The following is a 10,797-nucleotide window of genomic DNA, read 5'->3' as shown; positions in this document are numbered from 1 at the left end:
AAGGTACAAAAAATAATAATAATAATAATAAAGACACACATGCACGTCATTCATATAGACTGTTATTTTTATTTGACAAATATAGTTCTAAAATAATTATTGATAGTAGATGAGACAAGTCTTTGTGGGGTTAATGGGAGAGATTTATTTCTTTATTTCCTATTAAAGAGTCTGTCTTATATATTATTTTTTTTGTTTCCAAGAAAATAACAGAATTTTCATATTTGCAATACGATTGATGTGAAAACATTCAAGTTATAACAGGTGTTTTTTGCCATAAGCTTCTGTTTTCATCAGCGAATAAAAGTTATTTTACATGTTGCTAGTGGGTTCAAACTCGGTTGCTGTACATAACATCTTAATCAGATATAAGTCCTTCATAAACGGAGATATACACTCATTGAATATCTTACTTTATTGCATTGTGCCACAAACGTGAAATTTCCACTTTTCAGTTTCACATGATTGATCCCTAGAAACAATAAGTTTAAATGTATGTACAGGCCTTCATTTGAACTCGATATAAGAATCAGCGGTGTCAGAGCTTTGTAAAGATATTGTTTGTTTGTTGTGGCTGTAAACAGGAAGAAGTGCATGGGAGGAGATGAGTGAGAAAGGAACTTTGCTCTAATGCTTAGCATCAGAACCATGCCAGCTCAAGCGGCCTCACCCATAGAAATAAGTGACTTTGTTCTTGTTGTCAATTGGCTGTGGGGTCATCTTATTTTGACCCGTGTGTGTTTGTGATTGTGTATATTGGTATTGCGAGGGGGGGCTCAGTCACAGCATTTCCTCTTCTCCACATGCAGCAGTCTATTGCAACGGGGGCACGTGTGGTGTGCATCCTTGAATTTTTTTAACACCAGAGGAAGGAAGCACAAGCAGCACACACACAACCTGTAAGACACACAGACATGCACACATTTAGGGAAAAAAAAAAAAAAACAGACTGCAGACGATGAGGAGTAAATCATCGAGCGTGCACTCGCAGGCACACTCGCTGAAACTAAAACGGAATATCCACCTTTACTGTGTTTAATTTGAAATTATTTATTGGTTCATGCTTGAAGCACTACTGCCAGTTTGCTAGATGATGCCAAATTTCCAATGTGTCAATGGTTTTACGTGATTTGACATACTTGAACATGGCCAATAGTGCGTACGCAGAAGTCACTCACCCAAGGCACAAAAATAGGAGAGCCATAAGCCAGGCATACGTCCCTGGTTTGTAAGAGACGTTGGTCATGACTTGCTGCTGGCAGGACGGGCATGTTGTCATGCCAGAAGTATAGCCCAGCGATGTGTCGTAGCTCCTAAAGGTCTTTTTGCCATCACCGTCAAAACCCGAGCTCAAGCCCCCGCCTCCAGCCGTATACACTGACGGAGATGACACATGATGAGGAGACAGTGGCTTGCAGTAATATTGAAAAATACGTGGGGGTGTTTTCAGCACTGATCTAAATGGTATACACCTTGAGGTGGTCCTATTGTTACCTGGCACGTTAGGTGAGACAGTCTCTGTGGCGACAGGGTTGAAGGGAGTATGCAGATGGTAGACTTTGAACTTGTCTCCTCCAACCTGGTCAACTAAAGCAGAAAAAGAAACCACCTTGAGGACAAATGATGGCAATGATGATGATGATGATGCTGTGCATACCTGGAATCGTGTAGGGAGGAAGGTTTTTCACATCTGACGCCATTGCGCTGTATCAGAAAAGAGAAAATGTTGTCTTCAACTTCTATATTTTGTAATTCTGCTTCCTGCCTCTAGAGGGCGTCAACAGCCTGAGCACGAGTCACGCTTGGGATGTTTCCGCGCTTATTAGAGGCCACGTTGCTGCATTGTGTGCATGTTTGCTGTCTGGACCAGGGCAACGCCCGGGTGTAGTCGTCGCTTAGCATGCTTTCCTTTTGGGTGTGGCTATCCATTAGCACGCTAATCAATTGTCTTTGTGTTTCACACTTTTACGTACAAAAATAAAGCCGGTTGCAGCAGGAAACAGATAAAGGTCATCATAGTGTAGTTTGCATAGACACTGAAATGATGTCTCAAAATGGAAGATATTTCATCCAAATTTATCTTCGCAATAGCCAAAACAGTTTCGCTCTGAACCAAGTCATCATCATAAGGCGACCTATATTCCTGTCATCGGGCCTCACTGCTGGAATGCAAATATGTGCTTACAAAAAAATATAACCACCACCTGAGATGTAAGAATGGAAAGTTGAATGAGTTTTTTCAAGTTAACTATGAGGAGCTTGCCTACATTAATTACATACATTAAAAACAACAAAAATGTCCATATGTTGAGTGTTTATCAAAATAAACAAATTGCTGAGCTTAAAGTCTCTCAAACACTTGACAGAACAAACGATGCTTTATTGTCATTGCTTCTCATGCACACACATATTCCGCTAAAGGAATGTGGCCCAACGACATGCTTTTTTGCACAGATGGAAGGGTGCGCCAAACTAAATGTCGGTGACTAACGTGCTGGCTTAAATATGTGCGGGATTTATTTGATTGCTCTGATTGATATCATTGATATCATTGCGAATATGCCTTTCAGTTGTCTTTCTTTTTTTTGTGGTGCAATCCTTGAGCGCTTAATCTTTTATCAAGTACTCATGTGGACATTTGGAGTGGTCCACACACAAAAAAAAAAAAAAACGCAACGAGCAGTAGAAGTAGGGAAAGTGGAAGTTAACCATATTTGTATTTATTCATTAGTATCTGTAAAAAAAAAAAAAAAAACCACAAACAATAGGCAAGGCATTTAAGGGCCATGGTTATTTTAGTATACCAAAACTAATGAAATAACAAAAACTGAACTTGAAAAGTGTCCTTTTCGTCCTTGGCAATTAGTTTAACACACGAGCCTTTATGGTGAAAAAAATAAAATGAACCAAACAAAGCCACCATGAAATCTAACTTTTTTCAGATTCAAAAAGTCTCAACTGCATCAAAATTCCCATCCTGAGTCAGAAGAACTTAAAATGTGAATGACTTGTCGAGTAAAAATAGTTCTTAATCAGGTCAGTCTGCATTCTGTGGTCACAACAACAAGCGTCACAAGTCCCCGCCCTGCCCGCGTCACCTCACCATTCACAGGCATCACACCTGAGCTAAAGGTGTGGTTGGACCGCATGTGGCATCTGTGCTGGTCTAACCAGACTGAAGGAGGAATGTTCTTCATCCTCAGACCTCCTTTAATCAACTCACAAAGGAGCAGCGGGCGCGGGTAATTACCTCATTAAAAGTTTGACGTCTCACAGCTGAACTTCCGAGCTTAAAGTATATATAATATTTTGTCTTGAGTAGAGATATTCCATCTTGGCAAGGTTTGAGTTTTTGCATTTTGACTAATGATCTCAAAAGCTAAAAACGCTTGCTTATGCACATGAATGGCAACATTTACAAGTTGGAAATTCCACTATGGGAAATTCTATAACTGGGATATTGCATCTGTGCATTTCTTCCAGAAGCAAGCATGTCTGCATTTTTTTTCAGCGTGGGACTTTCATCACACAAAACAGCAAACATGTTTTTGGTGAATCAGTAAACTTCACTACCAGAGCCTAAAATAAACACCAGTCATGAGTATTTGTGAATATTTGACAAACCCCCTCAAAATTACCTTTCGATTTGTCTGAACAATTATAATAATGAAAAAATAAGACCATTTCAAGAAAGCCTCTGTACTAAATCAAAGGGAGTGCCAATTCATGCCTAGCAATTGTCTTAAGCAACTTATTGCATTTCAGAACATTCTGTTCTTGTATGATAATAATGGCTCCATTCTTTGACATTGTGAACACAACTGCTGTGTGCCAGTGGTGCCTTTTAAGTTCTGGCTGCACCTTGGGAACACAATAACTTTGTTTGTATTGCCACTACCCCTACAAGTTATGGGAAAAAATATTTCATCATCGCATCAGCTGCAAAAATTCTCATTGGTATGTCTGATTAAATAAAAACAATTGGTCTGCTAATCCACCGACGAGCCTGTTCGCCTTAAATCTTTGTTTGACTTGTTTGTTGTCACTATTGAAGTGAAATCAAAATGTGCTTAGCCGCCTCACATTCAAGCAGTAAAGCTGAGACAAAAAAAATAACCATTTAGTGTCATAATCCACTTTATGAATCAAATTTGTATCTAAAAATCTAAAATATTGTTTTACATCTGTTTTTTAAATCATGATTGCAAAGTGAAATTTGGACAAAATTAGATACAAACTTTACATTTACAAAGAAACAAACCATCTTGAACTTGTTGTTAATTTTCTTTACTGCTCCAAGCTATTTAATTTTGCATACGTTGCTATTTATTGACATCCCGCAGGTCTTGCCTACCAATAGAAAAATATTAAAATCCCTTCCAAGCCAATCATCAATTCCACTTTTTGATCTCATTTCAATGTCCGTAAAGAGAGAACAATCCATGGGTGAGAGTCTCACCTGGTTCAGGTGCTGGCCTCTTTGTAGAAAGAATCGGAGCGAGCTGCAGCCACTACTGCAGCATTCGACGGTCCAGACGCAACACCACTGCCGGGTGGAGCCGTGTCACCTGTACCTCTAAACCCCGAAACCACGCCCACAAGCCCCGCCCTCATCGTCAGGACGCCGATTTTCTGTGGGCCGTTCTCGCTAGGCGTAACTAAAAATTTGCTACTTTGTTCTTTGTCGCTCGCAGATTATTCAAGGAGTGTGTGTATGTGTCACCCACTAAAAGGGAGCCAAACCTGTTCCTGCTCCTGCTGAGGTTTGCTGTAAAATGCATCGTCTAACTCGCCAGATTTGAAGCTCTTCGGGCCTTAAAACGTGACCCCGGGGCCATGAATTATTTTGGAAGATGCAACATCTGGGGGGGAAAAAAACAAACATATCCCTCGAGACAGTTGAAGGAAATATAATTAAGTAGTCTGAATTTTTTAAGGTCATGGCACTTCCATATGGACAATTCCTGTGGAAAAGTACGTGATCAGAATGTCAATCAATGTTATTTAATTACAAAAATACAATCGCCTGAAGTCTGGATGTGTCGTGTAACATCGCCGCACCCTTTTCTTAAAAGCAAAAGTCAAGTCAAATTATCTAAATGTATACACAAATTAGCTGCCCATTATTTGTCTTTGTCTGATTTTACAAAGCTCCAAAGGTTACGATATGGAGTGACTACAACATAAACAGAGGAAAGGCACAATTTATGTATTTATGTCCACTAGCATCCCGCAGGAGAATATTTGGAATGTCACAAGAAAGGAAGGGTAGAGGTGTGGCAAATATGTTGAAGAGAATGAAGCGCATCTGTCAACATAATATTCTGGAAAAAACAACAACAACAAAAACGAGGGAGTGACCTTGACCATTAGGTTACTACTTTTGGATATAAATCAGCTGTTTTGATGATGTGCAGAAAGATTGGAAAAAAATCAGTCCAGTGTTCCCCAATTAAGTGAAGTTGGACAATTTCCTGTGGCACGCAGGTCTGACATTAAAAATGTGTTTTGGAAATGAAAGATGTGGTTTCTACCATCTTAAAATAGAACAGCATCTTGTTTGGTGTGAGCTTTAACTGGACTCAAACACAAAGCAAGCGAGCCAGCAGGAAGTTTTCATTTCACTCAAAGATGTCTGAGATAAGGACAATAATTAGTAGGCAGTCCAAAACGCATGGGTAGAAGTGAAGACAGCTGAATTGGAACAGGGAGACAAAAGTTTACAGACTTTCTATAAGATTAATCCCGGCACTTGTGTATTTGTCAAAATACGCTGGGCTAATTATACCTTGCTGTGAATTATTATATTTTTTTTACAGTGAGAAAGGGCCTCAAATAATTACACCAAGCCTAACACAAAGATGCCAAAAAAAAAAAAAAAATCAGGATGACGTCAATCGAAATCAGAGATAAAAGTGCCTTTGGGAGTGAATTACCTGGGAAAGATTTTGCCCTGCAGCAACACTGCGAGGAATGTCAAAAGTTACCAATGACTCATCTTCCACACGTCGCTAAAGACGCTCGTAGCCTGTAAAACTCGATATACATGTGAAAGATTCCCCTCTCCACTACTGCATTTCTCGCCAGATTCTTGTAAAGATTCTTCAACAAATGCATTTATTGTGATGTCGCTCTGTGACTTTCCCCGGGCTTCGTTATGCTGTGCGTCTGTCATAGCATCTCTCCTCCAAATACGTGTTCGGATTGCGTGCCTGTTCCACCGCATTTTTGCAACCATTTGTCATCGGATCAGCATGTACAGAACCGAGCCGCCTTTTTATTCCAGTTTTGGAATTTTCTAATCACTGGGGACTCAAGCCTGGAGCTTTCAACGGGGTGGGTGTTGATATTTGTAGTCATGTCAAGTTTATTTGCTAAGTTTGACTAGCTGCAGAAAAAAAGTGAGCCATGTAGGGAAAGGTGTGAGAGGGTGTTGCCTGCGCATGATGTCAAATGGGTGAGGTGGTGGTGGTATGTGCGTGTCTGTTTCGATGGGCCTGATGAGCGACATTCCAGGCAGAAGAGACATCCTCACAGCATTATGCACTGTCAGGTGTTGAAATACACATGCAGGCTGACCTCTCCATTTTTTTTTCTTCTTGGGGTTCATGACATACTTGTAAAAAAAAAAAATCCAGTAAATAAAAACCTGACATGGAAACAAAAAAGAAATTAAAAATAAAAAAATATTAAATGTATTAATTAAAAAATAAATAAAAAAAACATATTTATATGATGCAAGCTTGCATTCAATTTAACCATGCATCCAGACTCAAGAAGTGCCTTAGGACAACTCTTAATGAGAAATGGGTCAAACTGTTTACACCAAATATTTTGATGTTAATCTAGATTCAAAAGCTGTGGAGGCAGATGGATTGTTTAGGTCAGACTCTGTTTGATGAATGAGATGACAGTGAGTAAAACAAAAAGAGAACTCTGGGCGCAACTATGTAAAAAAAAAAACCTCATCTACGACCACAATCTCGAGTTGTATCCAATATTCATGTTTATTTAAGTGTTTATTTTTATTAGTGTAGGCAAAAAAAGTGAACTCACGTTAAAATTTTTGTCTAGTATGATTCAGTGAATCATATTAGCACAATATTAAATATTTTGTGACATGTTTGATCTCATTAAAATTCACAATTAATATAGTTCCACTCAAAATTATTCAACAAATAAGATTTATTTACAAAGGTTACAAAATGTGTTAATTCTGTTCATAAAGATGCACTAGAACATGTTGCTGCTTACAGAATTTTAATCGAATGTCCCTCGGACAGTAAATTAGGGACACACACACAAGGTGGGTGGAGACTAATGCAAAAATAGACTCTGACTCAGCAAGTATATAAACTCTGAGTGGGGAGAAGTACACTCTTAAAAAGTCTCACATAAACACTTCTGCTAAGGCGACTTGATCGTGAATGTCCACTCATTTAAACTTGTCAACATCACTTATGTCAAATTTTGCTTTTTGAACTACGTTTTCATGATTGTCTGTGTCAGAGTAAAAAGTTTGTACTCTCTTAATGGACATTATGCAAGCGTAAAAGTCATGACGTATTCAATAAGAATCAAAATGCGTCAATAAAATGTGTCACCTTTGTGTAATGCATTTTTTAAAATTATATCTAGAGTTTGACCTGTCTGATGAGCCATTCTTGTTTTTTTTTTAGTAATTTCCACTGTCATTAATTTTCATCAACTATCATTTCGGCTTTTGTACAAGATAATTTGTTTTAATTAGAGTCAAAACCAGCCAAAAAAGTCACTCATTACTTTAAGCTTATCATCAAACAGAGACACACACAGGAATACTGTACACGCAAGCCTGACCCCACGTGACCTCTCTGCGGTAAATCAAAACGACAGGTGCCAACATATTTGTTCTCGAGATTGGCTAACCTGCTGGATATGTCATTATGCAAATAATTTACAATGTTTCAAATGTATTTCGGTATGCGTGTAATCCACAAAGCATTGCGTTTGATTTTTTTTCGAGTACAGAATACATAGTCAAATATTTACACTTTTTTCTTTTTCTTCTTTTCTGCAATCGGAGGCCATTTGAATTTTTCTTAAGCTTCTCCAAAGGCCCTCGAAAATGTCAGCATAACCTATAATGCAAAAATGTCCAATGTTCACTCATCATCCGTTTGTGTAGACTGTGTATTGGAATGATCATGATGAGTAAATCGGCGTGTCCTGAAATAGTTCTCGATTTCTTCCAGAGATCTTCCTCGGGTCTCTGGAACGCACAAGGCGGTGAAGAGCAGACACAGAACGCACACCACAGTGAAAAAACAGTACAGCACGTATAAGCCGTAACTGTCCGCCAGGTGAGTGAAGGCGTCTGTGAGCGCGAAGGCCGTCAGCCAGCTGGCAGCCACGCACAGGCCCGAGGCCACGCCCCTGACGGCCAGAGGCAACACCTCTGACATGAGCAACCACGTGATAGGACCCCATCCCATGGCGTATCCTAGGAGACAAACAAAAGGCTTGCACAGATGACTTTCAATACGAGAATTTTTTAAATCACTTACCAAATATAAATACGACGACACTGATAAGTGGAAGGGGCCCTGCAGCCGTTTGATTGCTCGCCAGCCGAGCGGCGTCATGGTGGAGGTTGCGCTCCATCATTGCTGTGAAGTTGGAAGGTGGTTTTGGTGTGTCGTGGGAAATCATGGTCAGAGTCAGCATGGATAAGAACATCAGAGAGCTGGAGGTGTACAGTAGAGCTTTGCGCCCTGCCTTGTCCATCAAAACGGCTGCCAAGCTGACAGAAACAAGGCGAACCAATCCGACGATTGCCGCATCGTATCTGACACAGTGAACAGAGACAGTGACTATGTAAAAAATTGTCATCAATTAACGATAATAATACGTGTTGCGCAATGGGTGAACAAGTCGGGCGGCATTTCATACCTTGGCTCCAGAGAGACATTGCTATGAGAAAAAATGGGCTCTAAGTAGACAAGAACGGGGCTGATGCCAGTCAGTTGCTGCAGGAAACGCATCACTACAGAGATGAGGATGGGCCGGTAGTAGACGGGCTTGGCCAGCTGGGACCATGTGACCCGTTTCTGCAGACTGATGCTGTGCTGAAATGAAAAGCACGTCGTGAGAATCTGCGAGTGGCTATCATACACCGTGACCCAGTCCAACTTTATTCGGGTCAAGTTCTAACTTCTTCAAAGTGTGTTCACATTAAGCTACTTCTCACCTTGATGGCGTCAAGCTCGCTCTGTATGTCATAGTCGGTTCCTCTCAGCCAGTGGAGGGCCCGCTCGGCCTGATCCTCTCTGCCCAGGGAGAGGAGCCTTCTGGGGGAGTAGGGCATGAAGACGAGCAGCACTACCATCAGAAATGCTGGGATGCATCCTACCACTGCAAGCCATCGCCACGGTAACACCAGACCTGTACATCATATCGTCGGACATATGCTCAAGTTAGACAACATCGAGTTGTGTAAAATCTGCATTCAAAAGTTCTGAAAAGGTCCAATTAAGTTGACCTGCAGGTTCTAGTGCATTTTAGGTTCATCCTCAAATTCTAGCCAAAAAACAAGTATCCTTAATTTTTATGTGTAGTGCATAGTTTACATGTTTGAAACAAATAAATTCATTCATAGTGATTAATGTAAACTTCAACCTAAAGCGTATAGCGCTAGCGCTCCGAACACAGCAGTAATCTGAGGGCAGGTTCCCAGAGCTCCTCTCAATGATTTGTGCGAGATCTCTGAAATGTAAACCTGGAAGAAAAGCAAAAAAAAAATGGAAAGAATGACCTTTTACTGAAGTTTTGTCTGTCCACAAAATACATTGCATCATTATTAAGAAATGGGGGAAAAAAAGCAAATGTTTTATCATAAAGGGATAAAAAAATGGAACCATGGCAACTCACAGGAATGGAAGCCGCTGTCACCCCTCCGGCGACACCTGTGAGAAACCGGCCGAAATGGAGCATCCACAATTCCACAGCCCCTCCCAACAACAGGTAACTGAAAGGCACACATTCAGAATGAAATCAGTTGCCATGACGACCAACAAATGTATTTAATCTTGCAGCAACAATTTACTATTTTTTGAAAGATAGTTTAATATCTGACCCAATAGCAGAAGGGATGGCTGAGACCATAATACTCAGCTTTCTGCCAATCAGGTCATTGAGCAGCATGGCTCCGAACCCGCCCAAGGCCACTCCCAGCATGTAGACTGAGCCGAACCAGGCTGCCTGGGAGGTGTCCATCCTGAGCCGGGGGTCCGCATCAGGACCCTGGAGCACTGGCAGGACGGGAGATGGATAGACCAGGGAGTAGCCAAAATTGAAATTCCCCAATACGGCCGCAAAAACAGCCAGGAGCAGTTTGAATTTGTTGAACTGGATTGGAGAATAGATGAATTAAAACATTAAAGACGTTTCCAGCTGTGAGTAGTTTGAGCATTCCTGTCCAATATGTCCAAAATTCAAACTTCTTGAAATGTACTACAGTAAAAGTAGTTGTGTTTTTAGGAGGGGTGAGTTTTGTATCTCTTACCGTAGGTTCTTGTGATGCCTCACTTGAGTGGAGTAGAGGTCTTTCTTCATCCATATCAGCACAGGACTGCAGTAGCCTTCATGAAAAAATGACAAAGTGGCCAAGATAGCCTGGTTTTTTTTCTTTCAAATCAGTCATACTTACAAAAAAAGGAACCTGTGAGAGATATCTGGTGCAGGAATGTCCCGTTTGAAGAAATGAACATGCTGGCTGCTGGTAAAGCAGCCAGCATGAAATTGAAAGTGGGAAGTCGA

At 40.6% G+C, this 10,797-nt stretch overlaps 2 protein-coding genes across 3 annotated transcripts; both read right to left on the bottom strand.

Annotated features, from left to right (window-relative positions):
- Nucleotides 1-49: 49 nt before the first annotated feature.
- Nucleotides 50-4,570, bottom strand: litafd (LITAF domain containing). 2 transcript variants are annotated; one of them, XM_085933101.1, is made up of 5 exons: nucleotides 4,460-4,570; nucleotides 1,658-1,704; nucleotides 1,495-1,587; nucleotides 1,179-1,377; nucleotides 50-897 (listed from the first exon to the last, which is right to left on the bottom strand). In XM_085933101.1, the coding sequence occupies exons 2-5, from the start codon at nucleotides 1,698-1,700 to the stop codon at nucleotides 777-779; spliced, it is 456 nt and encodes a 151-aa protein (XP_085789227.1). In that variant the 5' UTR covers nucleotides 1,701-1,704; nucleotides 4,460-4,570; the 3' UTR covers nucleotides 50-776. The 2 variants fall into 2 exon arrangements, with proteins under 2 accessions (XP_085789227.1, XP_085789228.1); XM_085933102.1 differs by lacking the exon at nucleotides 4,460-4,570 and adding an exon at nucleotides 3,104-3,325.
- A 2,672-nt stretch (nucleotides 4,571-7,242) lies between these two features.
- Nucleotides 7,243-10,597, bottom strand: slc2a6 (solute carrier family 2 member 6). The gene is made up of 8 exons (XM_085934401.1): nucleotides 10,544-10,597; nucleotides 10,115-10,386; nucleotides 9,910-10,006; nucleotides 9,658-9,757; nucleotides 9,230-9,423; nucleotides 8,932-9,107; nucleotides 8,547-8,827; nucleotides 7,243-8,482 (listed from the first exon to the last, which is right to left on the bottom strand). The coding sequence occupies exons 1-8, from the start codon at nucleotides 10,595-10,597 to the stop codon at nucleotides 8,145-8,147; spliced, it is 1,512 nt and encodes a 503-aa protein (XP_085790527.1). The 3' UTR covers nucleotides 7,243-8,144.
- Between the last annotated feature and the right edge of the window lie 200 nt (nucleotides 10,598-10,797).

Source organism: Syngnathus leptorhynchus, chromosome 16 (assembly GCF_054491065.1).
Source record: "Syngnathus leptorhynchus isolate UIUO chromosome 16, UIUO_Slep, whole genome shotgun sequence".
Classification (NCBI taxonomy): Eukaryota; Metazoa; Chordata; class Actinopteri; order Syngnathiformes; family Syngnathidae; genus Syngnathus; species Syngnathus leptorhynchus.
The sequence above is the reverse complement of the archived record's forward strand: the minus strand, read 5'-3'. Positions and strand labels throughout refer to the sequence as shown.